The sequence below is a fragment of the Neolamprologus multifasciatus genome, chromosome 4, assembly GCF_963576455.1.
Source record: "Neolamprologus multifasciatus chromosome 4, fNeoMul1.2, whole genome shotgun sequence".
Lineage (NCBI taxonomy): Eukaryota > Metazoa > Chordata > Actinopteri > Cichliformes > Cichlidae > Neolamprologus > Neolamprologus multifasciatus.
This window is the reverse complement of record NC_140442.1, coordinates 29558501-29586201: the sequence shown is the minus strand read 5'-3', so window position 1 is coordinate 29586201 and position 27701 is coordinate 29558501. Positions and strand designations below refer to the sequence as shown.

The window sequence follows — 27701 nt, the reverse complement described above, 5'->3', positions numbered from 1 at the left end:
GACCTTGAATGACCTGCAGGATCTGCTCTTCTGATCTGCAGTGCTGCACAGTGCTTTGCTTTCCAACTATCAATCATGCCGATACTGTCTGTCCCTCCCTTGTAGTGTTGTTCAGATATTATTCTGTCCATCCTCTGAGTGTATCACTGCACACTAGTTACATCATTTCAACTATAAAACAGAGAATTAAAGAGATTTATGAGAAACTATTATTGCATTTTATTTTATAGCAGATGGTTTTGTGAATAAGCATCTAACATAATTAATGTTAAGGTTGCCTCTGGGTGTCTTTTACTTCACACTTTGAAGAAATCCAGCCCGAGTGGGGCTTTGTGGCCCAGCTTCAGAGACAGTGACTGTCTAGGAATTAGGGCTGTGTGGTGATAGGATTAAAAGCAGATTAGACAAGATTATTCCCATTCAGGTTGTTTAGGGAGTGTGGGAATTTAGTTGATGTGTTTTTCCTTCTTCCATCAGTGTGCAAATAAAGCCGGTGTGATCAGCTTTATGTCTGTGGTTAAAGGCTGTTAAACTGTGGTAGACTTTTAGCATTAGAGCAGAATTAAACTACAGGGCCAGTCCCATGGTGGGCGTTTTTTCCACTACAAATGATTGAAAAATTGGAAGCAAATAACGTCCTTACAAATATCTTTAAATGGCAATGAGCAAGCTCCACCTGCACCAGTGTAAGGACTGACCATGAACGCACTGGAAACTGCAAAGTTGCCTAATTGGCATCGTTCTGGGACACAAAAGAAGGTTGTCAGAAAGCTCCTTACAGACTAGAAGAACAGAAGTCTACTATTCTTTCCAGCTATCTTCCGTTTAATGACTGAAAACAATTGAAAATGTGATTTCTGTCAGGAGGGCACTCTGCCCTTCTATGTAATTATATAGAGAGACTAAAGGAGAAGCAGCAGCAAGACCCACCACAGAACATAACAGGCAGTCAACTGCATTATTTACAGAACATGCAGAAAGTAAGTATTCCTGTTACTTGTTCCACATTTTGTTATTTACACCCTGTTTTCCCTGATCGTCTGTTAGATGTTTCTACAACTTGATTGGAGTCCACCTGTGGTAAAGTCAGTTGATTAAACATGATCGGAAAAGATCACAAACCAAGCCATGAAGTCCAAGGAATTATCTGAGACAAGATCGTATTGAGGCACAGATTTAGGGAAGGGTACAGAAAAATTTCAGAAGCACTGAAAGTCCCAATGAGCAAAGTGGCCTCGTCATCCATAAATAGAGGAAGTTTGGAACCACCAGGACTCTCCCTAGAGCTGGCCATCCGGCCAATCTGAGCGATCAGGGTAGAAGGGCCTTAGAGATGACCGAGAACCCAATGGTCGTTCAGCGTGACCACAGAGCTCCAGGATTGCTCTGTGGAGAGAGGAGGACCTTTCAGAAGGCCAACCATTTCTGCAGCATCCATCAATAAGGCCTGTTTGGTAGAGTGGCCAGATGGAAGCCACTCCTCAGTGAAAGGCACATGACAGCCCGCCTGGAGGTTGACAAAAGACACCTCCGAGACAACGAGAAAATGCGCTCGTCTAATGAAATAAAGATTGAACTGTTTGGCCTGAATGCCAAGCATTGTGTTCGAGGAAACCCGGCGCCGCTCATCACCAATAGCATCCCCATAGTGAAGCATGGTGGTGGAAGCATCATGCTGTTGGGATGCTTTTGGCAGCAGGTGGAAAAAGATAAATGCAGCAACGTACAGAGAAATCCTCGATGATAACCTGCTTCTGAGTCTCTGAACCTCAGACTTTCAACAGGACAATGACCCTGAGCACATAGCTTAGATAACATAGCTTTGGGACTACTATGTGAATGTCCTTGAGTGGCCCAGTCAGAGTACAGACTTGAAGCTGACTGAAGATCTGAAAATAGCTGTGCAGTGATGCTCCCCATTTAATCTGATGGAGTTAGAGACGCTCTGCAAAAGAGAATGGAAGAAAATGCCCCAAAATGTGCTTAAACAAAGTACTGAACAAAGGCTGTGAATACTTATGTACATATTTTAGCCTTTTGTTTTTAATAATTTGCTAAATTAATCTGTAAAAAAGATAAAATGTGGAACATTTGAAGCACTGAATAATTTACACTAAAACTGCACAAGCAATACAAAAGAGCCAGGTGGAGTGGGGTTGCAAAGTGGCATGCAGAAGCATACAGCAACTATAATCAGATTGAAACATCTTGAGGTTGACTTCGTAGACGGTCAGAACCACCACACCTGAGATTTAACATCAAGTAATGTTATTAATGTTTTTTTAAACCTACCAAACTATAAAATTAAAAAAAAAGACTTGATAGAAGACAAATCAATCCTGCTATTATTGGCTGATTTGTACTCAGTGAGTGGAGCAATTTCATTGTGTGATGTAGCAACAGTGACTTAGTTTCCAACATAGTGTTGCATTAATGTGAAAAAAATCATTGTTGTTTTGTTTTGAAACATGTTTCAGGGAAAAATTATTTTTGTGTTCTTTCATAAGACCACAAAAGATAAAAAATCCTCACTTGCTGGTTCATATCTGAATTTATTTTCAGTGTCACGATTGTGGTGGGAATACAACCTGAAATCTAACGAAACCCGTGTTGAATGACAAACATCACATCTTCTCTCTCAAACAGTTTTTAGACGATGGTAACAATATTCGTTTTTCACCTGAGCTCATGAGCAGCACCGCCTGCATCAGCGCCACCTCCGAGTCATCCAGATTAAACTGTGCTAGACTCTTGCCCAGATCAAAGATGGCGTCCGACACCACGCCCAGCCCGCCGTTCTTCAGCTGCTCGCGTTTCACGGCCATCTCGCCGTTTAGAGTAAGAGTCTCGCTGTCGGGATCGTAGCGCACAGCGGCACGCAGTGACATGATCTCCATGCAGCAGCCTTTCAGCAGGATGATCTGGTCCTCACAAGGCAGCTGGGAAACAAGATTTGAGCTCGTCAGGAAATGAGACCACGGAGCCCCGCAGGGGACATGGGAGAAAAAAAAAATTAAGATGGACTTTTGCGAGATCTCGCAAAACTAACTCGGGATCTCGCAAAACAAACTCGGGATCTCGCAAAACAAACTCGGGATTTCGCAAAAGTTTTGCGAGATCTCGCAAAAGTTTTGCGAGAAAAGTTTTGCAAGATTTTAGCCGCAGTTTTAGCTCGAAGTTTTAGCTCGACGCTAACGGGAGGTCGAGACCTACTACAGCCGGGAGGAACACCGCTTTCCCGGCACATCGTGCCTCGACCTCCCGGTCGGCTTCGAGCCAGCATCCGAAGAATGCGGCTAAAACGTTTGCGAGATCTCGCAAAAGTTTTGCGAGATCCCGAGTTTGTTTTGCGAGATCTCGCAAAAGTTTTGCGAGATCCCGAGTTTGTTTTGCGAGATCTCGCAAAAGTTTTGCGAGATCCCGAGTTTGTTTTGCGAGATCTCGCAAAAGTTTTGCGAGATCCCGAGTTTGTTTTGCGAGATCTCGCAAAACTTTTGCAAGATCCCGAGTTTGTTTTGCGAGATCTTGCAAAACTTTTGCGAGATCCCGAGTTTGTTTTGCGAGATCTCGCAAAAGTCCGTCTTAATTTTTTTTTTTCTCCCATGTCCCCTGCGGGGCTCCGTATGAGACAATGCTGAACTTCAATCAGAAAAGTCTGGCCTGGAAGTCAACAGTTGTGTTTGTTTTCTAAACTAGTGACACATTGATGATAGAATAGTAACTAAAAGCTAGCAACATTAAGCAATTTGTTACAAAAATAAAGTTACACCAACTGCAATGATCTTTTTTTATTTACATTGACACAGTGTCCCGACTCTTTCGCAATAACAAACAGAATCACACAGTGAAATGGATTAGGACTGCTTTTCCTCCACCCCATCATAAGAGGGGAAGGGTTATAATATTATATTCACAACAAGTCCTTTGCCAGGCTTTATGTAACCAGGAAGCCCCTACAATATACATGATGAGTGCACTCAGTTAGGTGGGAAGCATGCGATGGCACTTGCTCACAGATCGTTTGCACAGAGAGCAAAGCAATATCAGTGAGTGGTGAGTCACCACTTAATACAGAGAGAGAGGGAGACAGCGGTGGGGGTGTGGGGTGGATTAGTCGGTGTAATCCCAGCTGACAAGCAGCAGGACAAAAGCTTCAGATGGAGGGAGTTCCCAATCAAAAGACCCAGCTTAGGTTAACGAGCTTGTTAGTGTTTACGCTCACAGTCTGCCTTTAAACATTACAGTGAAAGCAGAGTGTGCACACGTGTCGTTTAGATAACAATGTTAAATCATTTATAGCCTAAATTCAAAGTGGAAATCAGAATTTAAAGAAATGACAATAAAGAAACTCATAGTGTTCATTTCAGTAAAAGTGGAAGCTCGAGAGAGCGACGCATTTTTAAAGCCACTGGATTGAATTGTTCTTGTCTTTGAAGTCGACGGGCTATATTTAGGTACTGTGTGAGCTGACATTTTGGGAAAAGATATAAAAGACTGAAACGGGGGTTTGGAAACCTTTCCTGGGGCACAGAGTAAGAAATCCGACTGCTGCTGATGTTTCTCTTAAAACTTGTCTCTTACTGAATGCAGCATAAACTTAAAGAACACTATTGCAGATTTTTAGAAGCCTCTTCAATTAAATGTTGCACATTATTTACTGAGGTTCTTTAATCTGTGCTGCTAACTCATCTTGTTACCCGACTTTCATGTTAAGAGTAATTTCTGTCGATGACAGCTGGGGTCACCCATAAGTTCATGTTATCCAAGCCAGAAGGCAACACACTGGGTCAGCTGAAGGAAAGTTAAGTTGAAGGGTTGCCATTGTGACACACTGGAGGAGATCCAGCATATAATGCAAAGGCACAACTGCGAGGGACAGAACGGGACTTCCAGGCAGTGATCTAGAAATAGCAGCAGAAGTGGAAGCAGTCCAGAGCTGCACGAGAACATGACCTTCACGGTAAAATGATTTGGTGGGAAGCGACCTGTCGGCAAACAAACACAAACACGTTGCAGTCAATCGGAGGCAGGCTGTGCTGATGACTGCAACTCGTCTGCATCTCTTTTCAATAAGAGATTTGACTCAGCTGGTTGTATTCTGCTTATATTCCTACATAAAAGCAATACTGATAAGAGTCGATGTGATTTATTGTTAAATTGCAGTCTTGCAGCAAATATGTCACAATTTAAAGAGAAATATCTGATTTTTCTCTTTGATGAGGTTCCGTCTGGACTGGAATGTACGCCATTAATGTGAAATTTTGTGTATATAAACAGCAACAGTTTTGCGATTATCCCAACTCTGTCATCACGAACAGATTGCATGCTAACTTAATCCTGTTCAACTGCAAACTGATAGCAGACGAAATCCATCTTACAGCTAATGTTTCATATTAAAGAAATCCACATAAAAAGCAGATTTGTTTTATTGTACTATAAATCTAGTCCTGTGTAAGCGGGATGTGAGGAAAAGTCCGAGTCTGTCTGGAGCACACACACAGCATCCAAGGCAGAGGATCCTGACCTGTGAAGTTATCACTGAATAAAAGGCGTGAGTGATCGGAAAGTTGGGAAACTGATGTGATGTGCAAGCAGAATCAAAGCCTGAAGATAAATACCAAACAAAGAGTGATGTAAAGCCCCACGCATACCACATACCTCTGAAAACATGGGCAGTTTCTTGGCAAAGTCGACGACGCGAGTGATGGCAGGGGTCATTATCTTGGTGAACTCGCTGAAGACTTCCAGATCCACCTTATCTCCGTCTGAAGTGGGCACCATAGGACCCTGGCCAATATCATCGGGCTAGAAAGGAGACATTGTTCAACTATTAAATATCACAAGAAATATCTGCTGAATGAGACGCTTAACGCCTGACAATGTAATTGCGTGGTATTGCCACAAGGGGGAGATAGTGGTGAGTGCGATAGGCCGTTGCAACGCTTCTCTGCCTCAGACGAGGAAGAGCCTGCAGACCGAACGCAACTGATGTCTCCTGTCTCTGCTTTTCTCTTAAAAAAAACAGGTCAGTAGTTCAAGTTTGCTCACTGAAATGTACATATAAAGGCAAGAAACCTTTTTCTGTCTTAGTTTAAAGACCGCGAATGTTGTGTGAGAGTGTGTTTTCACCGATTGAGAGAAAGCTAACTATACCGCCATTTGTAATGGAAACCGCCATTCCACTTGTAGCCTAAATAGGCAGCTGGTCTTCTTACCTGTTTTATTTTGTGACAAATGCAGCTCTTAAGACGCTTCTTTTATCCTGACATTATTGGAAGTTACAGTTGATTAGGACCTACCCAGTTCTTATGTGTGAAATGTAAATAGTCTGATGTATACTGTTTGTGGATGATTGTAAACTGTTTGTGAGCAATGGTAGAATATTTTTGTTTATTGGTTCCATCCATCCATCCATTCGCTTCCGCTTATCCTTTTCAGGGTCGCGGGGGGCGCTGGAGCCTATCCCAGCTGTCATAGGGCGAGAGGCGGGGTACACCCTGGATAGGTCGCCAGTCTGTCGCAGGGCCAACACACAGAGACAGACAACCATTTGCACTCACATTCACTCTTTTATTTATTTATTTTATTGGTTAAAAATGTAATATATTGTTTAATCTGTTAAAGTATAAAGAAAGTATAATGGCGACATAAGCAGGTTAATTGCAGTGTTAACCCTTTAAGACCTACCATAGAACCAAGTCCGCCAGAGCTTATATTATATGTTTACATGCTGTGGAGCCATTTTTGGGAGCATTTCAAGTTGCTATACATCAATACAACCATTACAGCCTAAATTTTAATAATATGTCTGCATTAAGTGCATAGTAATTACATAAATTGCAAAAAAGTGCAATAAACTACAAAAAAATTGAAAATCGTTTTTGTTTTTTTAACATATATTTCTAGTTAGAGAAATTTAAGAGGCTTATCCCTCAAAACTGTAAATACAAAAAAGTTGCACAAAATAGTTTCCCACCACAGGAAATTTATTTTGAGTGTCTTCATAGTTTTATTTTTGAAATACACCAATTTTTATATACTGCAGGAAAAACGAAAATAAATATTATGATGCAAATTTGCAAAAAAGCAGCATGTGCATCAAAATAAACTATTTCCAGCAGTGCAATATGAGTCCTAAGCATCCCAGAAACCACACAGAAAGTCATAAAGTCAAAGATAACTTTTAAAAACACCAGTATAGGCTCATGAGGCCCTGATGGTAAAAAACTACATTTCCTCAAAATGACGTCACTTCCGGTTTCGGGCAGGTCATGGCGGACATGCGATAGTTCACGCTGATGGACGTAGGAAGTGTTACAAACAGCTGATCGGATCGGCAAAGCGTGTTTCTGGAATATTATGTTTTTGTTGCTGCAAGTGCTTTTTATGCAGTTTTTGCAAAGCTATATGTGGAAGGAAACTGTGACCGAGGACAAGCTGATGGCATAAGATGTAAGTACAACTCCTCCGGTTTCATATGCAAAAAAAATTATTGCGCTAGCTCACGTGGTTGCAGAGCTACCGGGATTTAAAAATAGTTACGCAAAACGGAGCGTGCTGCTCCGACCGGTTTTAAAGGGTTAATGGAGCTGCACAGAAATGGTTTTGATGCTGAACAGCAGTAGAATTGGTTACAGATTTACTGTGAAGGACACTCGTATACAATGATTATTTTGTAAGTTTATTTTTGCGTGAAAGCAAGGTAACCAAAAGGGTTTGAGCTGTGGACCGAATTGAATGTGTTTGTGTTGTTAAAAGAGAAATGTGTGCGTCTAAATGAAAAGAAAAGGACGTTAAATTCTGTTAATAAATCAGACGAGGAAGAGCCTGCAGACCGAACGCAACTGATGTCTCCCGTCTCTGCTTTTCTGTTAAAAAAACAGTTTAAAAACAGACCCCATCGAAGGCCTGTAACGCAGAGGAGGCGTATCAAAGAAGCTCAAGGAAAAATGGAGTCGGTTTAGGAGATTACAGCTTTAGAAGAACACGATGTAATATAAATGCAAATGCAGCATATACGATGTTACGTTATGATGTTACAAAACGGAAACAAATATTTAAAACTGCATGTTTCTGCTCTTTGATGCCAACTGTTCAGCGGTGTGTGCAAGATGCAAATCAAATCACAGTGGTTGTTTTAGTTTAAGCACATGAATGTTCGCTCTTTTGTAATATCAGCACAATGCCTAAGAAATTATTTCCAGTTGCTGGCGATCCAAAGCGTGAGCTGTGATTCGTGTCCTCCTCCTCATGTATCATGTTGTCTTTACCTTCCAACATAAAGCGCCCTGAGGCAGCGCTACATAAATGAAAGTGAGCTGAATCGAACGGTAACCTCGGCCTGCAGACTGTTCAAAACGTCAAAGCCGTCTTTACCTTCATGGAACTGTTGCCTGGTAACAAACATCTGACCTTTGCGTCAAGGTAACCTTGGGAGGTTTAAAGCACGTGCGCCTGCACGTTACACTGATCACATGGGACGCCACAGAGCGAGCTGGCCGCGATGAAAAGGAGAGCTCTCAAAACGGCGTCTTTTGAAATGAAAAGAAGTCGCCTTCTTTCATGTTGATGTTTGATATCTGAAGTGGAACGGACTTTCAAGGCGCTGTTGAATTCTGGAATAACGAGCTACATGAAAGAAGGAAGGAGCTGTTGCGAGGACCAAACAGCAGCCCGATTCAAATGCCCAGATCTGTGTTATGTAATGGTTTTCATAATCTAAGATGATGCTTTATACTTTTTCCACCTCTGTTGCTGTATAATTTACATTTTTGCTTTCTATAATCTTCATATTTGTTATCTCTAAAGCACCGTTGGGTGTGCAGGCAGTCATCATTGGACCGTTTGGAAGTTTTTGTCCTGCACAGGATCCTCCTCGGTCACATTGGATAGATCTGTGTGTAATAAATACATTTTTGCATGACGCAAAAGAGCGATTGTTGGCAATTAAGGTGCAAACGGCACCTCGGGTTCCTCCACGGGCTGTGTGCCACAGACCAACAGCGTGATGTAAAACTCTGCAAATCTTTACATCACTTTTACAGCAGTGTCGCGTTCAGTTCTCTGAACTGAACACGACACTGCTATTGACTTTCATGTGAAAGATTTCTGTTCCAGTTCATGCAACAGTACTCAGCCTAAAGGCGATGTCCACTCAACTAAAAGCCTACCAGGAATTTGCGCTTCTGTTTCCAGCTGGAGCCCTGGGCGTTGGTGTGCCGGTGGGCTTCGGTCACCATCCTGATCAGCTCCCACTCTGCGGTGTCTGGCTCTGGCCTCGTCTGTAGCATCCGCATCATTTCCTCTTTCTTCCTCTTCTCGCGATTCTCCTCGATCAGACGGCGCTTGGCCACGCGCTTTGAGTCATCCAACACCACTATCAGACAGGGGCAGGAAGGACACAGCAACATGGGATAGATGAGTCTTTATGGAAAGCCTAACAGTTTAGTCACAAATAGGCACAGTGAACATGCATTATTGGACCGAGAAGCTCTGATGTTTGTCTACAGCTGAGCTGGAAACCTTTCCAATGCAGTAGCTGTTGATCGCAGGTTTTACACTGAAAGGACTTTGCTAATAGGCTAATTATGCACTACGCCTGGATGCCTGTAATCGCAGCTCTCTTCCAACATGAGGACTCTGTGCACATTCAGTGTCAGTAATAATCAATCCCTTCCTGTAAGGACACGGGCTAAATCAGTTTTAGCAAACGTGTTCCAAACATGACAACAGAAGTGGAGAATGATCACAAATAGATGTTACTTCTGTTGCATAACACTTTGTAGTAAAATCCTATACACGCTGGCTGCTGTATAAAGGCACAAACAGCTTGCATACAAGGTTGCACAGATGATATCCTGGTTACGCACTCAGTGCTAATAAAAGCACCTACTTTTGTTTACACTGCCATCCTCGTGCTTGCAAGCAGCTCTGGTGACACTGAGTGTGTTTATCAGACGTGACCGAAGTCTCCTCCTCTGCTAATCCACTGCAGTAAATGGCTTACAAATTTAAAGCACTATTGCTGCTAAAGCAAAAACTAAAACAAACATAAAGAAGTAAATATGCTACAAATATTCTGAATGTGTGTTTGAGGTTTTTTTAAACATCCTGGGAAAAACAAACCCTTTCCTAGATCCACACAAGCAGATGCACTTGCAAAGATGCTGATGAGCATGTGAGTGTTCCCCATTATTCATCGCTCTAACTAGTTAGACTGCAACGTTGTGCAGAAATGTGTGAACACCCAGTAACACTTTTTTGCAAATTTTGAAAGGGTGTACTGTTGATCCCAAATTAGAGTCCAGTACAAAGTTTTTATGTGAGAACAAAAGGCTCAGGCTACCCACGCATGCACGGGTTTCACGCTGCGATGCTCTTGCCTCTCACTTACTTTGAGTGGATCCATCGTTCTGATTTGTTTGTGATGAATATTTCCCTCTCTGCGCTTGTGGATAAGGATGACTGATTGTTGTAGTTGTATGCGAACAACGCTAGGTGCCGATAGCTAGCTTAGCTCGTGCTAATCAAAGCTCCGTTAGCTTGTTTTGTGAAGGATTTTTATAGATGCTTTGAAGATTATGCCAGCACAGCTTCAGGCACAGCTGCTGTAACAATGTGCTCTGCTCACGTGGGCTGAAAAAGATAAAGCCAACGCAAAAGTAGCAAAAACTACTGCATAGCTTCACTTTACATAAAAATGACACAGTGCACAGTGCAGGGATTTGACAGGTGTCACAAATCAGGGAGCTAACTCAACCTCTGAACTGGACCTCTTCACCCTGTTTGTGCTCCTGCTGTCTTTTGGGACATTTTAATGGAATTAACTGAACAATAATTTGACTCTCTGTGGGGTGACACAGCGAACATTTTGATTCTGATGAGTAAAATTCTAGTATTTTTATCACTTTGTTACTCAGCACTGGTTAGCAGCTATCAGCACTTGTACATTTGATGAATGCCCGTAGCTGAGCACACTTGCAGGCATTATCAGATTAACAACTAATCACCTTCTCTTCTAAACAGAGTAACTTCTGGCTCTAAAAGTCCAACACGGCAGATAAAACAATCGACTAGCACCGTAACTGCCAGACACAATCTATTTTACTTTTTTACTTCTAGGTGAAATATTTATTTTTACTAGTTACTAGTTGTAATTTTTCTTGTTTTACTTTAACAGCACCTTCAATCTGCCTCTGTGTAAGAAGGCTGCTTTTTAAATAAATGAACCTCGGTGAACTAAAAATCGTTACCTCTTGTCTAAAAACTATGACGAGCTTAAAAAACAAAGAAAACACTCACAGTCCATGGCCATGCCCACAGAGATGCATTTCTTAAAGCGGCACAGCTGGCACTGGTTGCGCGTGATCTTGTCGATGATGCAGCAACCTTCATATTTACAGGAGTAGGACGGATGGAGGTTCTTCTGGATGGTCCGGCGGAAAAAACCCTGAGAAGGAAAGTGGAACAGGTGTCTTCCTGTTAAAAGGGAGTTTTTCCTTCCCACTTTCACCAAAGTGCTTGCTCATAGGGAGTCATTATGATTGTTGCGTTTTTCTCTGTATGTATTACTGTAGTTTCTACCTTACAGCATAAAGCGCCTTAAGGTGACTGTTGCTGTTATTGGGGCTGTATAAATAAAAATGAATTGAACTGTTGTGAAAATTAAATCCAGCAATTAAATGTTCTTGTGTTCTGATTACAATAAAACAAGTTCATTAAATGAGTCACATCACAAGGCATGTTGGTGACTGTGAGCCAAGATCCTGTTTGCCAAAAATCTTGAAGTAATGAACTGATGACTGAGCATCTCTCGCAAGCTTTACATGAGACGGTTTGATTGGAATAACACAGCAGACGTGGTTTACAAAGACCTGGTTTGAACCAAAAGTGGAGCGAGGTAGGAAATGTTACTCTGTTATTTGAAAGTTCAGTTCAGTTCATTTTTATTTCAAACATGAGCCTTCACAATCATTACAAAATATCATTCCATTATTTGTTTGAAAGGAGTAGGCAGAAGTATTTACTTATTTGTCCCTACCCCCTCAAATTTTACCTCTCATTCATTTAATTTTTTTTTACTTACCTTTTAATTAAACAAACAACATATGAAACAAAAGTAAAGCAAAACAAAGCATACATAAATCAAAAACAATAAATTAGCAAGCTCCACCACAGTATAGTTTCTTTCATATGAAAAATACAGAAGGTGTATATTTGCAGATACACAAGTTATGGAAAAACAAACAAACCAAAACAATAACAAAAAAACCCCCAAAAAGAACCACAACACCATTACCAGCAACATTACCGTCCTGGGTTAACCCCGTTTTCTTCATTCTTATACTTATTTAAAATTAGGTTTTTATATCTTACTTTAAACTGTTTTATGTTTTTACTGTCTTTTATTTCTTCTGTTAGACTGTTCCATAATTTAACTCCTGCAATTAAGTGAATACGAAACAAGTGTTTCTGCCTGAGGAAACACATTTAAATGTAAATGTTGCTTCCCCTGCGAGTGTGTTATATTGAGAGTAACTGCAGCCAGTTTGAGGGGCTGCTGTCAGGCTGCCAGTCCTTAGATCAGTTCACCTCTGTGCCAGCCATCAAGGAGTCTGCTGCCAACTCACTAATGTACAGTATGGCACATATCACTGTATTTAACACAGGAGATTGATGCTTCCTTTAGTGATTTTTCCCTGAATGTCAAACTGCTAAACAGCTGGATGCTAAACATCATAAAAGGCTGTTTTTTCTGTAGCCCACAAATCAAAAGGGACAAATAAAGACGCTATCAGACGTGTCAGACATGAGGCCCGATCACAGAATGGAATCTTCTCCACTGTTTGGCTGTGCTTTGTAAAATTGCAGTGCACAGGGGGATGGGACTTTTTCCTCTTGTTTTGTGCTGAGAAACTCATTTTTTTTAAACATTTAGAGTATTTAAGGTGGAACTGTTAATTTCCTGTGCATGACTCCTCAGTTTTACAGCCTTCTTACTATCAAAGAGCCGGCTGCTTCGAGTGAATGTGAAACTGCACTTATTTTTCTAAACACGTGTCAGATTGCTGCTCATGTGGAAAGGATTTATAAATATGAGCATTTTCAAAAACCACTTGTTCACATTAGAAGAAAACTGGGTGTAGCTTATGAGGCAATGGCGTTACTGGTCACATCAAACTCAACTTTAACTGGTTTTATGAACTGAGACCAGTCTGACGGCACTGATGTGAACTGTAGTGACAGATGTTCAGTCAAACTCACCTACTGTGTATATTAGGACACCGAATGTGTTTTCATCTTGGGCTGCAAACAGTCCCAAACAAAGTCGTCATTCTTACTCATGCTGGGAGCACAACAGCTGTGGTACCAAACAGACTAAATAAAGACTAAAGTGATTTCCTTTAAATAGAAAAAACTGAATATTTTTAAACCAGTCATGCTGCTCAGTCACATGAGGATCGTTAACAACCTAAATTGTGTCGGATGGACTGTGGCGTGATCAGAAAGCAACAAAGAGGCTATTGCTACTGAAATTGATTGAATGCTTGTTAGCAGCTAACATGGTTCAAAGGTTGCATAATACTCAAATTATAGCAACACTGCAGGGGCGTTTGGGAGCTTTGTAACTGCTGTATGCTATCCTGAGAAAAAGCTCCTCTCCACTGTGGAGCATCTATTCAGCTCTCTGACTACATGCATATTGTAGCTGCACAGAATGAGCTCCTCTTCATCTACACAACAAGACAGCTCTGCATCAGTACGCGTGAAAGAAATGGTGTCAGATATTACTGAGGTGGATTAATACAAAGAATGAGACAGCCTGAACATGCTAACATCTGAGGTTGGAGAATGAATTTTGATGGTAGCTTTCAGCTGCAGAATAATTCAGTTAGCTGCAAAAATACATTGAGCTCACAATGGTTCTTTCTTACTGATCCTCAGTGTTTCCTAAAGAAGTAAATGCAATTTTTATGTATAGAGTGAGGTGGGAGTGGGGGCACATGCAGGTGAAAGGAAACATAATCAGGAGGAGTAATCGTAGCTGCCTCGTCTAGTACTATTTTCCTCCGCAGCTTCAATTAGCTTGGCGTTATTAGCTTAGCTTGCAGACTCTCATGTTTACCCTGCAGAGGCGGGAGCCTATGACGCTGGAGTTGGAGTCTGTCCAAGACAAGAGACGTCCTGGAGATACAGCTGAATGTCATCACAACAGTGAACAAGTCAGTTGCTGGTAGGACAACAGAAGACATGGCGGGCTGGGGCTAGCTCGTTAGCAGTGAAAGAACTTACAAATCACACTGTTCACTATCTGCACAAGTACTAAAATACAGCACAAATGATACCTGGGCAGCCCACCCAACTTCACGATTATGTGTTTCGAACACTGAGCTTTTTCACATTTAACTATTCAGCTACATGCAGCTCTTTGAAATCAGTTTACAAGACAGTTTGCTAGTTTTTAGATTAGGCTTAAACCTTCCATTTTTGATAAAACTTATTGCTATGGCCTGAATCCTAGCTTAGTTATGCTCCAACAGGCCAGGCCGCTGTGGGCTTTCCATGAAGCACTTTTTTCATTCACTCTTTTCACTCTCCACATGTTTATACAGTTTGCACTCTGTGTTTAATCATTAGATCTTCTTAATCTCTGGCTTTCTTCCTCAGTGTGTCTTTCTACCCTGAACCCATTCCTTCTTCCTGTTAAAACAGAATTTTTCCTTCCCACTCTTGCCAGGTCCTTGCTCATAGGGGGTTGTCTGATTATTAACAGGTTGTCAGGTTATTAACCTCTGTCTCTCTTCCACAGCATGTCTTTATCCTGTCTTCCTTCTCTTACCCCAACTGGTCGCAGCAGATGGCCCCGCCCCTCCCTGAGCCTGGTTCTGCTGGAGGTTTCTTCAATTCAATTCAATTCAATTCAATTTTATTTATATAGCGCCAAATCACAACAAAAGTCGCCTCAAGGTGCTTCATAGATACAAAGAAAAGCCCAACAATCATATGACCCCCTATGAGCAAGCACTTTGGCGACAGTGGGAAGGAAAAACTCCCTTTTAACAGGAAGAAACCTCCAGCAGAACCAGGCTCAGGGAGGGGCGGCCATCTGCTGCGACCGGTTGGGGTGAGATTCTTCCTGTTAAAAGGGAGTTTTTCCTTCCCACTGTCGCCAAAGTGCTGCTCATAGGGGGTCATATGATTGTTGGGTTTTTCTCTGTATCTATGAAGCGCCTTGAGGCGACTTTTGTTGTGATTTGGCGCTATATAAATAAAATTGAATTGAATTGAATTATTGAGGTTATATTATTTTAGAGTCTTTACCTTACAATATAAACTGCCTTGAGATGACTGTTGTTCTGACTTGGTGCTATATAGATAACAAAGAATTGAAGTAACTGCTTTCAGATTTATAAGTTCCTTTGTGGTGATGTTAACTGTCATTTTAGAGCTGGATCAGCCACCTCTACCTCCTGCCAGAGCTGTCAGAGTGTATAATACATGACAAACTAATATCTGCACCATGTTGACACAGCAGAGGTGTTATGTACCTTGCAGCCCTCACAGGTGATGCAGCGGTAGTGGTACCCAGTCGCCTTGTCCCCACACACTACACATGGCTCGTCCTTCTCCAGGTAGCTGGGGATGTACCCTGGAACAGAGACGCTAAGAGCTATAGGAGAGGAAGAGGAGGTCGAAAAGGAAGATAGGATGGAATGAGAGATGGGTGAAGGAGTGCGAACAAGGGAGTACAAGCAAGATGGATGGTGAGGCGTGATGAGGGCAAGAGTGATAAAGGAGGATCAGGATGAATGGGGCCAGAGAGGGAGGAAGAGAAGAAGAGGAGGAGGAGTGATGAGGAGGAGTGGAGAAGGAAAGGAGGGGCGAGGATGAGTGTTATCAATGAAAGACCTGCATACACGGCCCCTACAGACTGTGATACCAGATGAAACATATACGCAGTTGCAAGAATAAGACAGTAAACCAATAACATGTGAGTTTTGAAGTCAGACGCTTAAACTTCATCTTAGTCACAATTACAGACAACACAACCTGATTATTGCCAAGACTTGCACATCAAGATGAGAGAGAGTTCAGCTCATCAATATTTCTTCTCATCAAGCAGCAAGCTCCATCTCAAAGGTCAGAATTCCGATTTGATCATTCCAAAACCAGATGCCGTACAGTGCAGCGAGGAATGCCCAGACCTCTACATCGGAGAGACCAAACAGCCACTTCACAAGCACATGGCACAACACAGAAGAGCCACCTCCACAGGACAAGACCCAGCAGTCCATCTGCATCTTAATAAGGTCAAAGGTCACTCTTTCGAGGACGCCAACGTTCACATTTTGGACAGAGAGGACAGATGTTTGAAAGAGGAGTGAAAGAAGCATCTATGTCCACTGTGAGCGACCATCTTTGAACAGAGGCGGCGGTTTACGACACCAACTGTCTGCCATCTATAATCCAGTTTTGAGTTCCCTCCCCAGACGCCTTAACGCCCACTCACACCCTGGGCCATCTGACCTCAGGAATTCACATGATAAGGTGGGGCCAGGTTTCACAATGAACTCACCCGAAACTCTGGCTGATTGGGACCCACACCCAGTTCCACACCTTGGCTCAGGCGATTAGAGGATCATCAGGGGGTCCTTTTGTCCCTCTGTGGGGGGAAACTCCCACTAGGTTCATATCTGGGACTCTCCACCATTTGACCTTAGAACTGAAGAAGCTTCTCGGATGAAGGTGAAACGTCTTCAAGTAACTTAAAGAAGTCCAGACGCTTTTCTTTGCAAGATCCTTTGACTACGATGACCTGGATGACTGAGAACCTTCACAGACATCCAAAACCAGAGTTTTCCTCTTTTTCAGCCATTCTGATATTTGTTCACTTGTGTGCTTTAGGATCAGAAGCTTCATTCTCCTATAATCTTATATGTTTTGACACAATTCTGAATTCCCATATCCCTCAATGACTGCAAGGATCCTGGCCTTGAGGAAATCAACTCCACAATGCTACTGCTCCTCACATACAAGTCGAGGGCCCCGCCCCTCCCTGAGCCTGGTTCTGCTGGAGGTTTCTTCCTGTTAAAAGGGAGTTTTTCCTTCCCACTGTCGCCAAAGTGCTTGCTCATAGGGGGTCATATGATTGTTGGGCTTTTCTCTGTATCTATGAAGCGCCTTGAGGCGACTTTTGTTGTGATTTGGCGCTATATAAATAAAATTGAATTACTTCCACCACACTTCATGGTGGGGATGTTTTGGTACCTTTTCAGTGTCAGGCAAAAGCTCAGCTTTTGTCTCTTTACGTTACGTGTTTTTTCATGAACAAAGACCAAAGACCAAAGCTAAGTGTTGGGATTTCTGCAAACATTTTACTCCAAACGCTGGGTTCTTACCAATCTGCCAGGACTGCATGTTGTGTTCTTGGTGTCCTGAACTTTGCTCCATTTGTGGGCAGTTTGCCTACCCATGGACTGATGTACAGCCAACTCTTGCTTTTGTAGCCTTTGCCAGCTTCATACCTCTTTTAAGGTCCTCTAAAAGTTTTGAGCAATGATTGAGGAACAGTTCACCAGCCAGCCTTTTTTAAAGATGATAAGACTAGTAAACAGATTTTTTATGGCTTTACTAATAGGGGGAGGGGGGGCTCTATAACCAACAATTGCAGTCTCCTTAATAGGAGCACCTCACTCCCAGAATCTTTTGGAGAAATCACTCACACAAAGTTTTTCTGCTTTTGTCTGTAAATGTGACTTAGACTTAAGGTCAAATATGAGTGGAAAGCCTGTTAATCCTTGTATAACAACCTTTTTCTTGCAAATTTAAGACAGGCCGTCTTTCCCGCAGACTCTGATATCATGCCAGCTTATAAAGTTTACACTCACATTCCCAGAATTCATGAAATATGCTTTTCATCTTCACATTTCGTTGACTAATTTATTTTTCTTCAGAAGTTTCCTTGAACTCTTTGATCCTCTGAAGTCACACAATATGAATATATGTAACGTACATAAGAATTATAACCTCTAAGCTGTCATGTAGTTGCACAAGGACAACCAACCACCCAAAGCACAGGTGCAAACAATAACCCACATGTACAGACGCTGCTGGAAATCACAAAAGTAAAGTCTGCTCCACAGGGAGCATACTTATTCAGTCAATCCTCTTGTACTACTGAAGAGAAGAAGAAAAAAAAAGTAGATCCATTCTGATTCTGTATAATTTCATGCGATAATGTATAATAAACATATAAAAGTGAACGAACAATGCCGTTCCTGAGTTAAGTGGTTTACAGGAAGTCGTTTGCATCTTCATCACAGACGTGATCTGCAACATAGCTTTGGTCGTGATGTAACAGTTAGCTTGTACAAGACCTACCAACTAATTGGTGACTGGCAACCATTGGGATCTCTGGAAAAAGCGTATTTCCTGACAGTGATGCATCCAAAAATTCCTTGTGACTGTTTTGGTCGTTAGCAGACTAGCACACTCAACTACGGTTTCTGTGGAAAATGTTAATTTGTCTGAAACCACACGCAACTACTGTGAAAAGTGTGGCCCAAACCTTTAGCCATCAAGTAAAAGTTGGATCTTTTGAAATGCACTGGTTCCAGCAGTAAGGCCCACCTTGGATTAAACGTGAACGTTCCAGTTTTAGTGTGCAGGAAAAGCCCAATTAAAGACATGTCTAGCTTCAAAGACTGTTGTGATTTTGCAATTTCAATACATACAATTCATAATCTAGATTTTTAACACGGCATTTGCCCCGATTAATTTGGCTCGACGATATCTGAGGCTAGCATAGTAAATCATGAAAAAAAACATGAACCAAATACAAAGTTTACAGGTAGAAATAAATGCTGATTCTGTTTATTTATCCATAACATAAATAATGAATATTGCATACATCTATTTCTTTTCTGATATAATCCATTAAAGATTAGTCCTGAACATTCATAGACCTGCCCAACCAATCCCCCTTGGTTAGCTGATTTGTGTTCAACAAGGCCTCTGAGGGAAACTATACAATGGTGACGAGGAATAATCATATTCCTGACAATAAGGACACCACTAAAAACCCAGGGGAGCTGCCGAGTCACGGATTTAAACCAATCACTGGCCGAATCCAGCAGTACATCAAAAGACATCGTCTTAGAGGAAATAGCTTTGAATTGTGTTCACTTCCATGTGGGGGGCGACACAAACAACAAGAGTGAGGCAGAGATAATAAAGTTAGTTACCAGACATGCTCTTCATGGAGCACTGGCTGTTCTTTCTCTTCCTTTTCGGCACCTCTGGCCATCTGGGAGGGTGGAAGGAAAAAAAGACATAAGTGATTAAAAAAAGATAACATTATAGCAGCTTCAGGATAAAAAATCATTAATAAGATTTCTTTTTCCAATCCAGATAATGCAAACCTGTTTCTGTTTTAATTTTTTTTTAATTAACTACATTAAAAGAAAATGCCCACTATAATTTTACAGCTAAAAATAAGACATAAGATAACACTGCTAGAAAAACTGGTAGAGAAACGTGGAAACGATGCTGCATTTTAGATATTTAAAGGAATCCTCTCCATAAATATGTTGGTCTGCAGTCATAGCACAGACTTACATTTTACATTTGGTTTGTTGGGTAACCAGAGCTGTTAGTTTGCTATGAAAATGTTTTTAATTTCTAAAGATCTACTCGTCAAGGTTGTCCCTTGTCTCCGACTCTTTTCGCTCTTTACATTGAACCTTCAGCAAAGGCAATAAGAGAAAATAATAGTATTCATGGGGTTGTAGTTAATTCAAGAGAACACAAAATAGCTGATGATGTCCTTTTGTACTTGTCGAATCCGGCTCTGTACTGACGCCCCTCTTCTGGACGACTGGTTGAGCGTTGTTGAGGAGATTCATAAAATGGAAAAACTTGCCTTTTTGTTAAGGCTGCAAGGTAATATCTATACCACAAGATGGGACAAGTGGTTGAAATATATATATATATATATATATATATATATATAAATATATAAACCTCTGCATGCCTCTCCGAGGCTGCTCTTACATCTGTAGATGTGCTGTCAATTCATGGATATAAAGTCATGTTCTCACTGCCAGAATTGCTTTGTGGGAAAAAGCTGTGCTTTTCAGTCGACTGCTTGTTTTGTTATTGTTGTTTTTGGTTGTTTGTTGTTTTCCTTTTCTGTTAAAATATGTAAAACCTTTATTAAAAACTAAGTAATAAAAAAAAAAGAAAATGTTTTTAATTTCTGTCTCCTTGTCTTGCTTGTTTTGAAATATGTTCAACACGTGGTCCCAAAATGAGTTCCTGTAATAAATTTGCTAAAGTCACGGTTGAGCGTGGAGCTAATTAGCAATCCAAACCACCACAATATGCATGGTAAACAAAAACAGCATAATCCAGTCTCTTCAAACACCACTTCAGCCTCGTCTATGGTTACAGCACAAACAGGCTGGTATATTTTAATCTTGTTATTTTGCTGCACTATTGAGTTTGTTCTGCAAATAGACTTTGGTTTGAGCCCATTTCCTTTTTGTTGCTAGGCAAAATTCTTACCTTGTTTAACGTTACTTGACGAACTATGCTACCCAAGCTAGCTAGAGTAGTGTTAGTCGATAATGGCACAGCTTAAACACTTGACCATACATGGTAATGACCGGTTTAAAAACAAACAAATAAAACGATAGGATAAGAACAGGATAGTTTACAAATTATCGAGTGTTGTCGTGTCATTTATGTCGGGCTCTAATGTCAGTTTGTACTGTAAGCATTCTGCACATGTTAGCATACTACGAATGGCTGGATGGACAAATGAACTGATAGGCAACAAAGTTTAACTTCCAACACTTTTGGGGGATTACTGACAAACTCTGGTCACGGATTCAAAACGGAATCATACCAATGCTTCCCATGCATGGACATGAAGGCTACAGACTTAAAGACTGCACAGGCACAATTCATCCCCACCTTCTGTCTCTTTCTATACTTTTGTACCCTTCTCCTTTATCACGCTCACATGACAAATTCTGTTATTTGCAGCAGATTTGGATTACCACACTCCCCCCCCCATCTATCCACATGTTCGGCTGTTTGCTCCACACCCCTCCCATTCCCATTTTCTCTGTGTCTCTTTAAAAACTCCGTCTCTCTCTCCAAACCACTGCCACTTTGTCGACTCACAGCTACTGCTATATTCCCTCGATCCTCCCAGTGATTTCTGTCTTTCCCTCCGCCCCACCTCTTTCCTCTTCTCCTCCCTCAACTTCCATCAACACTATTAGGTAACACCCCTGTCGTCCCTCCTTCCCCTCCTTCCCCCTGCTCACTGGCTGTCAAATTCACTTTGCTCTTCCAACCTAAAAAAAAGAAAAGAAAAAAAATCCTCTGACGTCTCTTTTTCAGTCCTTGCTGCTCTTCACGGTCCATGAAACATATTATCTTTAATGCAGTGCACATGGTGAGGCAGTAACATGGTGGGAAACTGTCTGCTCCGGTAGTTGATCAATGTAAACTGAACTGGAGTTTATGTCAGTGTTGACGGCTCTTGTATACATTTTCCACAATGTGAAGGAATAACTCAAATGTGCAAGATGGTGAGGTTTGGAAAGATTTCCAGAGAAGGATTTAGCGCTACTTGAAATCCAAATCCAACTTAAAAAATGACAATCCACAGGGTAGAGGAAGTTTACGTCTTTTGAAAACTGCAATCATAAAGCTGCAACCATTCATTCCTGACCGCTATGGGGGCAGCAGAACAGAACAGGCTGAAGACGTCCAGCCCTCAGTGGTCTCCATGGTGGTTATAGAGAAGAAGGGTGAACGATTAACAGTTTTGTATTTATACATATATTTTTTAGCAAGTTGTTGTGGTGTCTGCCATTTATCAATGAGAAAAGCCTGATATGTTACGAATCTGAGGAAGCTGCAAATCTATGCAAAAGGCGACTGCTAGAGCAAACAATCAGTCATATATGAAAATTATCAGAGCACAAATCTTTGCGTTCTTAGTATGTAGGCATGTTGTGATTCCAGAAATCCAGTAGTCAGCACCAAAATCATTCCTAATATCTACTTTCGCACCAAACCAATGTGTCCTTAAACACAAACCCCTTAACGAGTTTGTTTAAATGCCTGACAGGATGGTAGCAGGATGTTAGTTTGAAATGGGAACATTTATTTTGTTGACAGACAATAAACCGGTAACACGCATTTTTGGATAATTTTAGGATAAAAAGAAATGCACAGATCATTTCACACGTTGAGCTGAGACTCAGTCAGCTTGAGTCCTTACGATGGATCTCTTACAGGTGCGTCACTAAACTGAAAATGAGCCTTAATTGCTCTGAAAAGCAGGGCAGCATTTTCGCATATTGTCTTTTGCAAATCAGATGACTGCCATTCTTATCAATGAGTTGGGACAGAGATACTGCGACAGTTGGACAAGCCCATCTTCCAATGACAGTAGTTTTCACTGTGTGTGGGTGTACACAACTTTCCATTAGATGTCCCCTGGAGTTCTGAGGATTTCCTGCCCTGGCTTTTGGTCTCAAAACGTGTCGTAATGATCGGCTGTCACACCCCTAATGAGCTTGTTTAAACCATTACCATCTTCGTTAGATTTTAAACACTATAACTACCTAATTAATTAATTGATAGCTTTGTGAGTTAGTTGAACAAGCAGTCTTAGGCTGATTTGTTAATGTTACTACTCTTGTAACAAGCTACTTGGCATCCATGCTACGGCAGCTTTAAATAGAACCTTTGCCTTAATGAGATTCCCTTTGACAAAGAAATAAATAGAAACTATCCAAAGTGCATTTCTGTTAAAACAGAACATACATTTTGTGATAATGGAAACAATTATGTGGTTGCAAAGACAGACACAGGAGCTGGTCTAGAGCTCTGTCCTGGGGGCATCAGTTGAATGATCTGGATGTGGTACATGCACTCACAACAGATTTATTGTTAAGCTAGCAAGGCTTACAGAATCACTTGGAAATCAAATTTCTGGACTACTGTTATGAATTTGTGACTAATAAACTTACAGATAGTGAAGACCATAAACAGGACTCAACACACACAGACATCTCATACTTTGTTATGAGCATGTGACAGGGGGCACAGATGCCAGCAGAGCACACACCCACTTCCAACAGACATACATGCAATCGCAGAGAAATGCATTCCCGCAATCACACCAACCTGTTGATGCAGTACGGCTGTAAGATATGCATGTTGCTCCTTTTGAAGGAATATCAGCAGGAGAAGATGCAGCCCAGCAGCACCGTCTGCTGATCCAGCCTCCCAGGAAGTTACTGCACGTGTCCCACTCAGCCTGGTTCACATGAACACAAGCTGTGTTTGCAGACCTCAAATCCCCGACTATCAGCCTCCCACTGAACTCAGCGACGAGTTGATCCCAGACAAAAGAACTGAGCTTGAGTTGCTGCAATCAACTGAAACAGACTTCACTAGTAGCTCTGTGCCTCGGACTGGCTGCTGGGAGGAACGGCCGCGCTGTTTATTTCCCTCCGCCACCCTGCCTCCCTCTTGCTCTCCCTTCTTTCTAGTTGCTCTCGTCCAGCCTCCCCTCCCTCCCTCCATGTCTGCACGGCGTGGTGTAGTTCCTCCCCCCTACGTGTCATGCTCTCTGTCATCACAACACAACTCGTCATGCCCAGGTTTACCTTGTACAACCTCTCTCTGTCTCTTCCTGTCCTTGCTTTAATATACACGTTACATGTTTCTTCAGCGCGACTTTCCCTCTTCTCCCTCTCCGGATCTGTCACCTGTCGTTGCTGCTGATATTTTTACATTTGACTCCTGTCACTTTTCTATTTTGCCCTTTTTATTTCGTTCCCCAAGAGGAAAAAAAAACTGTTGCCTCTCTGGATCCAAACTCACTTAAGCTTTAATGCTAACTTGATTACATAACAGCAGTCTGATGCAGTCTCCCTAGTAGAGCCAAGCGAAGTCTTATGAGGACACAGAGATGCTAGATATCTCAACAATTGAATTAGCCTTTGTTTGTGATCTCTTTTTGCTCCTTGTGAAATCACAAGTTGTAGCTGGTTCAAATTTACCTGGGAGGGTGTAGCTGAATGATCCCAAGCAGGGTTCATCTGAGGCAGAAACAACAAGCTCCACAACAAACCACAAATACAGAAGAAGCTTTCATTTGCTCATTATTTCTTCTTGCTGTTTTCCCAGTTTCACATGAAAGGGAACGACTTTGACTTTGAGAACTATAACTGACAGCATGCACATTTATTTGCCAAAGTTTTATTTAAATGAATATTCTGTTTATGTTCAAAATAAAATATTGTCATTTAATATCTTGCATTTTCATACAGGACCTTCTGACTCCACAGGTTACTGTACGTCCCACTTTAACCAATATCCACGACTCATTCTCAAAAACACAAACTGCTTACATAATAATGACTTTATTTGTTGTTCCGTTTTTTTTCTTCTTCTTCTTTGAATTATGAACATAAAAACGTACCATCAGATTCCGAACCACCATGCAGTACCATCTGGAAACCATCTGATTGGCAACAGCTTCATTTTTCACCACAACAATGATCCAAACACACTTTCAATGCAGTAAAAGCACACCTGGATAGTGCTCCAGTACGTGTGTTTTTTTGCCCTCCATAGAGCCTGGAGCACAACATTATTCAAGCAGTGTGGAGAAAGGACCATGAAGGTGGCCAACATCCAGAGAAGAGCTTTGGATGCCTTTCTAGAAGTCGAACTTTTCCTGAAGAGTACTTAAAGAAAGCTGCCTAGGAGAGTTCCCGCTAATTTAAATAAAAATAATGATAAAGATTGGCTTACACATGTTTCCATTTATGTTTGCTATTGTGGCAATAAATCACAGCACCTGTTTTTATATGAGAGTGCAAAATGTGCACTCCTAGCATGTCGTCCGCAGTAAAGGCTAAACATATTAGACACATCTACGACTGATCAGCTCTGGTGCAAAAAAAAAGCAACTGAGCATGAAGTTTTTATATGAACCGACGTCAACTTTTTGATAATGTGCACAACAGCTTGCTTTGACAGTTTAGTGTGGCAAAACTAGGTAATTACCATTAAACAAAACAAATCAGTGTTTGGCAATGAGAATGCTGAAGTAATGAAGAAGTCGGGCGACTACCAGAGTGATAACATTTATCCTGAGGGGATCATGCGTGTCTTCAATAAAATTTATTATGGTCTGCTTTAAGCTATTATTTTTCAAGAAATTTCAAGCTTGCTGGTTTCACCAAAGGGAAATGTCAGGGAAATGTCAACCTCAAAGTGATAAGACTTAATATTCCGCAGAATGTAAATGCCAAATTTTCATGGCAATTCACCCAATAGTTGGAGAGAAGTATGAGAGATCAGGGTAAAAGCGGTCGACTGACTTGTAGATCTATACAACCACATCACTAAAATGAAGAGGGAGTCCAACTCCAAGTGGAACTAATTGTGTTTTCTTGATTTACTATAAAGTGGTGATTCTGGGTATGAGACAAGCAGAAACATGAAGCCAATGGAGACAAAAACTGCATACCGTCCACTGGCTAATAGAGTTTTTATAATGTTGAATTTTACACTGCTAAACAGCAGGTGCACACCCTAGTTTAGTTGGTGCTATAGCTAATTCCCAGCTTTTCGAATACTGTACGTTAGGTACGAGAAGTTCCTCTGAGCTACACGTTTCCATCACGTCTGTCATGTTGCTGGTTTCTGGAGCAAATTTGAGAAAGAACGTGAGAAATGTTTGCTCACTTGCATGAATGAAATTCTAGTATTTTATTTGCATGTTGCTTAACAAGCATATGTGTGTTTTTGCCTTGCACACGTGCAGCCTATAGATGCATCTTGCTGGTCTGTAACTACAGTATGGTCTCTCTTTCTTTTCTTTTTTTTTAAAACAGGCAACAACATGTCAGGTTCCTTGTAAATGCTGGCAGTAATCTCAGTCATGCCGCAGTCTCCAAATCGTGTTTTTTCATTGAATGACTGTAGCTGTAAATAGACTGATGGACTGTTAAACGGACTAATACAACCGCGGCTTGTATTCACAAAGCGTCCTTGTACTAAGATTAACTCCTCATGATGAAATTCTTAGAAAAGTCTTAGAATTATGACATTTGCTAGGAAGACAGTTAAAACTAAATCCTGATAAAATAAATAAACCAATTACGGAGCCCCGCAGGGGACATGGGAGAAAAAAAAAATTAAGACGGACTTTTGCGAGATCTCGCAAAACTAACTCGGGATCTCGCAAAAGTTTTGCGAGATCTCGCAAAAGTTTTAGCCGCATTCTTCGGGCGCTGGCTCGAAGCCGACCGGGAGGTCGAGGCACGATGTGCCGGGAAAGCGGTGTTCCTCCCGGCTGTAGTAGGTCTCGACCTCCCGTTAGCTCGAAGCGTCACAGGCTCGCTCCCACAGGACCACCCGTTAGCTTCGAGCTAACGTCAGGTTCAGACCACCCGTTAGCTTCGAGCTAACGGGTGGTCGAGACCTCCCGGTCGAGACCACCTAAGAATGCGGCTAAAACTTTCGCGAGGTCCCGAGTTTGTTTTGCGAGATCTCGCAAAGGTTTTGCGAGATCCCGAGTTTGTTCTCGCAAAAGTCCGTCTTAATTTTTTTTTCTCCCATGTCCCCTGCGGGGCTCCGTAACCAATCAACACGGGTTATATCCAAAAAATGTTAGCCCTTAGGACAGCTGATGAGGTGAAAAACTGTTTCACGAAGCTTAAGACTTGTTAAAAAGAGGGAGAAACAACGGCAACATAATTGTAGTCCTGATGTGGCACACTGAAATGAAAGGACATCACCTTCTTCCTCCTGGTGAGCAAACAGAATATTTGCTTATTCAGTTTGCAAAATCTAATAATGCAATTAATTAATCTTTTTCAGTTTAAGAAGATCCAATCATCACTAATCCATTTCCGCCAGACAATCTGCACTTTGTGTTACCCTGAACAATAAAACAGCATCCAAAAACAACAAGGCGGTACACATAATACATGCTCTTTTTAATAAAATAACCACCAACAGAAAGGAGGGAATGCTGCAGAGCCACAAAATTACCAATGAAATTAAGCAGTTAATGCAATTTATGCATCAAATGGATTTGCTCGAGAGGAAAAAATACTAATCTATTAAACATTTATTATTAGCTTCACTAGAGTGGCAAGAGTGGATACGAGGACATCAGTGCTGGCACAGAGGGTACACTGTACTACACAGAGAAGTCCTTGATGTACACAACAGCAAAAACTCCCATGCGTTTCTTTACAAGGTGAGGAAGAAATGTCCATTAAGAATTGCAAAAGTCACTACAGTTCAGGTAGCGTTATATCTGCACCCCACTTTACTGTTCATCTTTCTTTCTCTCTTAAAAACAGTTCTTCAATGATTCTGCGTTCAAATGATGCATAAAATGTAACTTTTATTAAATAGAATATTTCCGTTTATATCCATCTTGCATCGTGTCTTTTTGTCTGTCATTCCTCTCCTTTAGTTCCCCACCTCTGCTAACGTCTTTCTTTTTACAATGTCACCCTTTTTGTTAGGCTCCAACAAACCACTGACAGTTTTAGCAACACCTCAAGGTAAATTCCACAGCGTCAGCTATCTGTCAGCTGCGTCGCTGACTTGAAGAGCTGGAAACAGCATCGAAAAGGTTTTTA

General features: G+C 41.5%; 1 protein-coding gene across 4 annotated transcripts in view; it reads right to left on the bottom strand.

Annotated features, from left to right (window-relative positions):
* The window catches only part of LOC146520778 (thyroid hormone receptor alpha), a 127756-nt gene that overhangs the window by 6656 nt on the left and 93399 nt on the right, over positions 1–27701 (bottom strand). The window contains exons 1-7 of one of the 4 annotated variants that reach the window (XM_085157396.1): positions 23212–26434; positions 19245–19306; positions 15549–15649; positions 11302–11449; positions 9171–9376; positions 5659–5805; positions 2681–2939 (exon numbers count right to left, since the gene is read on the bottom strand). In XM_085157396.1, coding sequence (XP_085013522.1) covers positions 2681–2939; positions 5659–5805; positions 9171–9376; positions 11302–11449; positions 15549–15649; positions 19245–19306; positions 23212–23243 — 955 coding nt within the window. In that variant the 5' untranslated portion in view covers positions 23244–26434. Of the gene's footprint in view, positions 1–2680; positions 2940–5658; positions 5806–9170; positions 9377–11301; positions 11450–15548; positions 15671–19244; positions 19307–23211; positions 26435–27701 lie in introns of those variants that run through there. The other 3 variants (XM_085157394.1, XM_085157393.1, XM_085157392.1) reach the window with 3 other exon arrangements.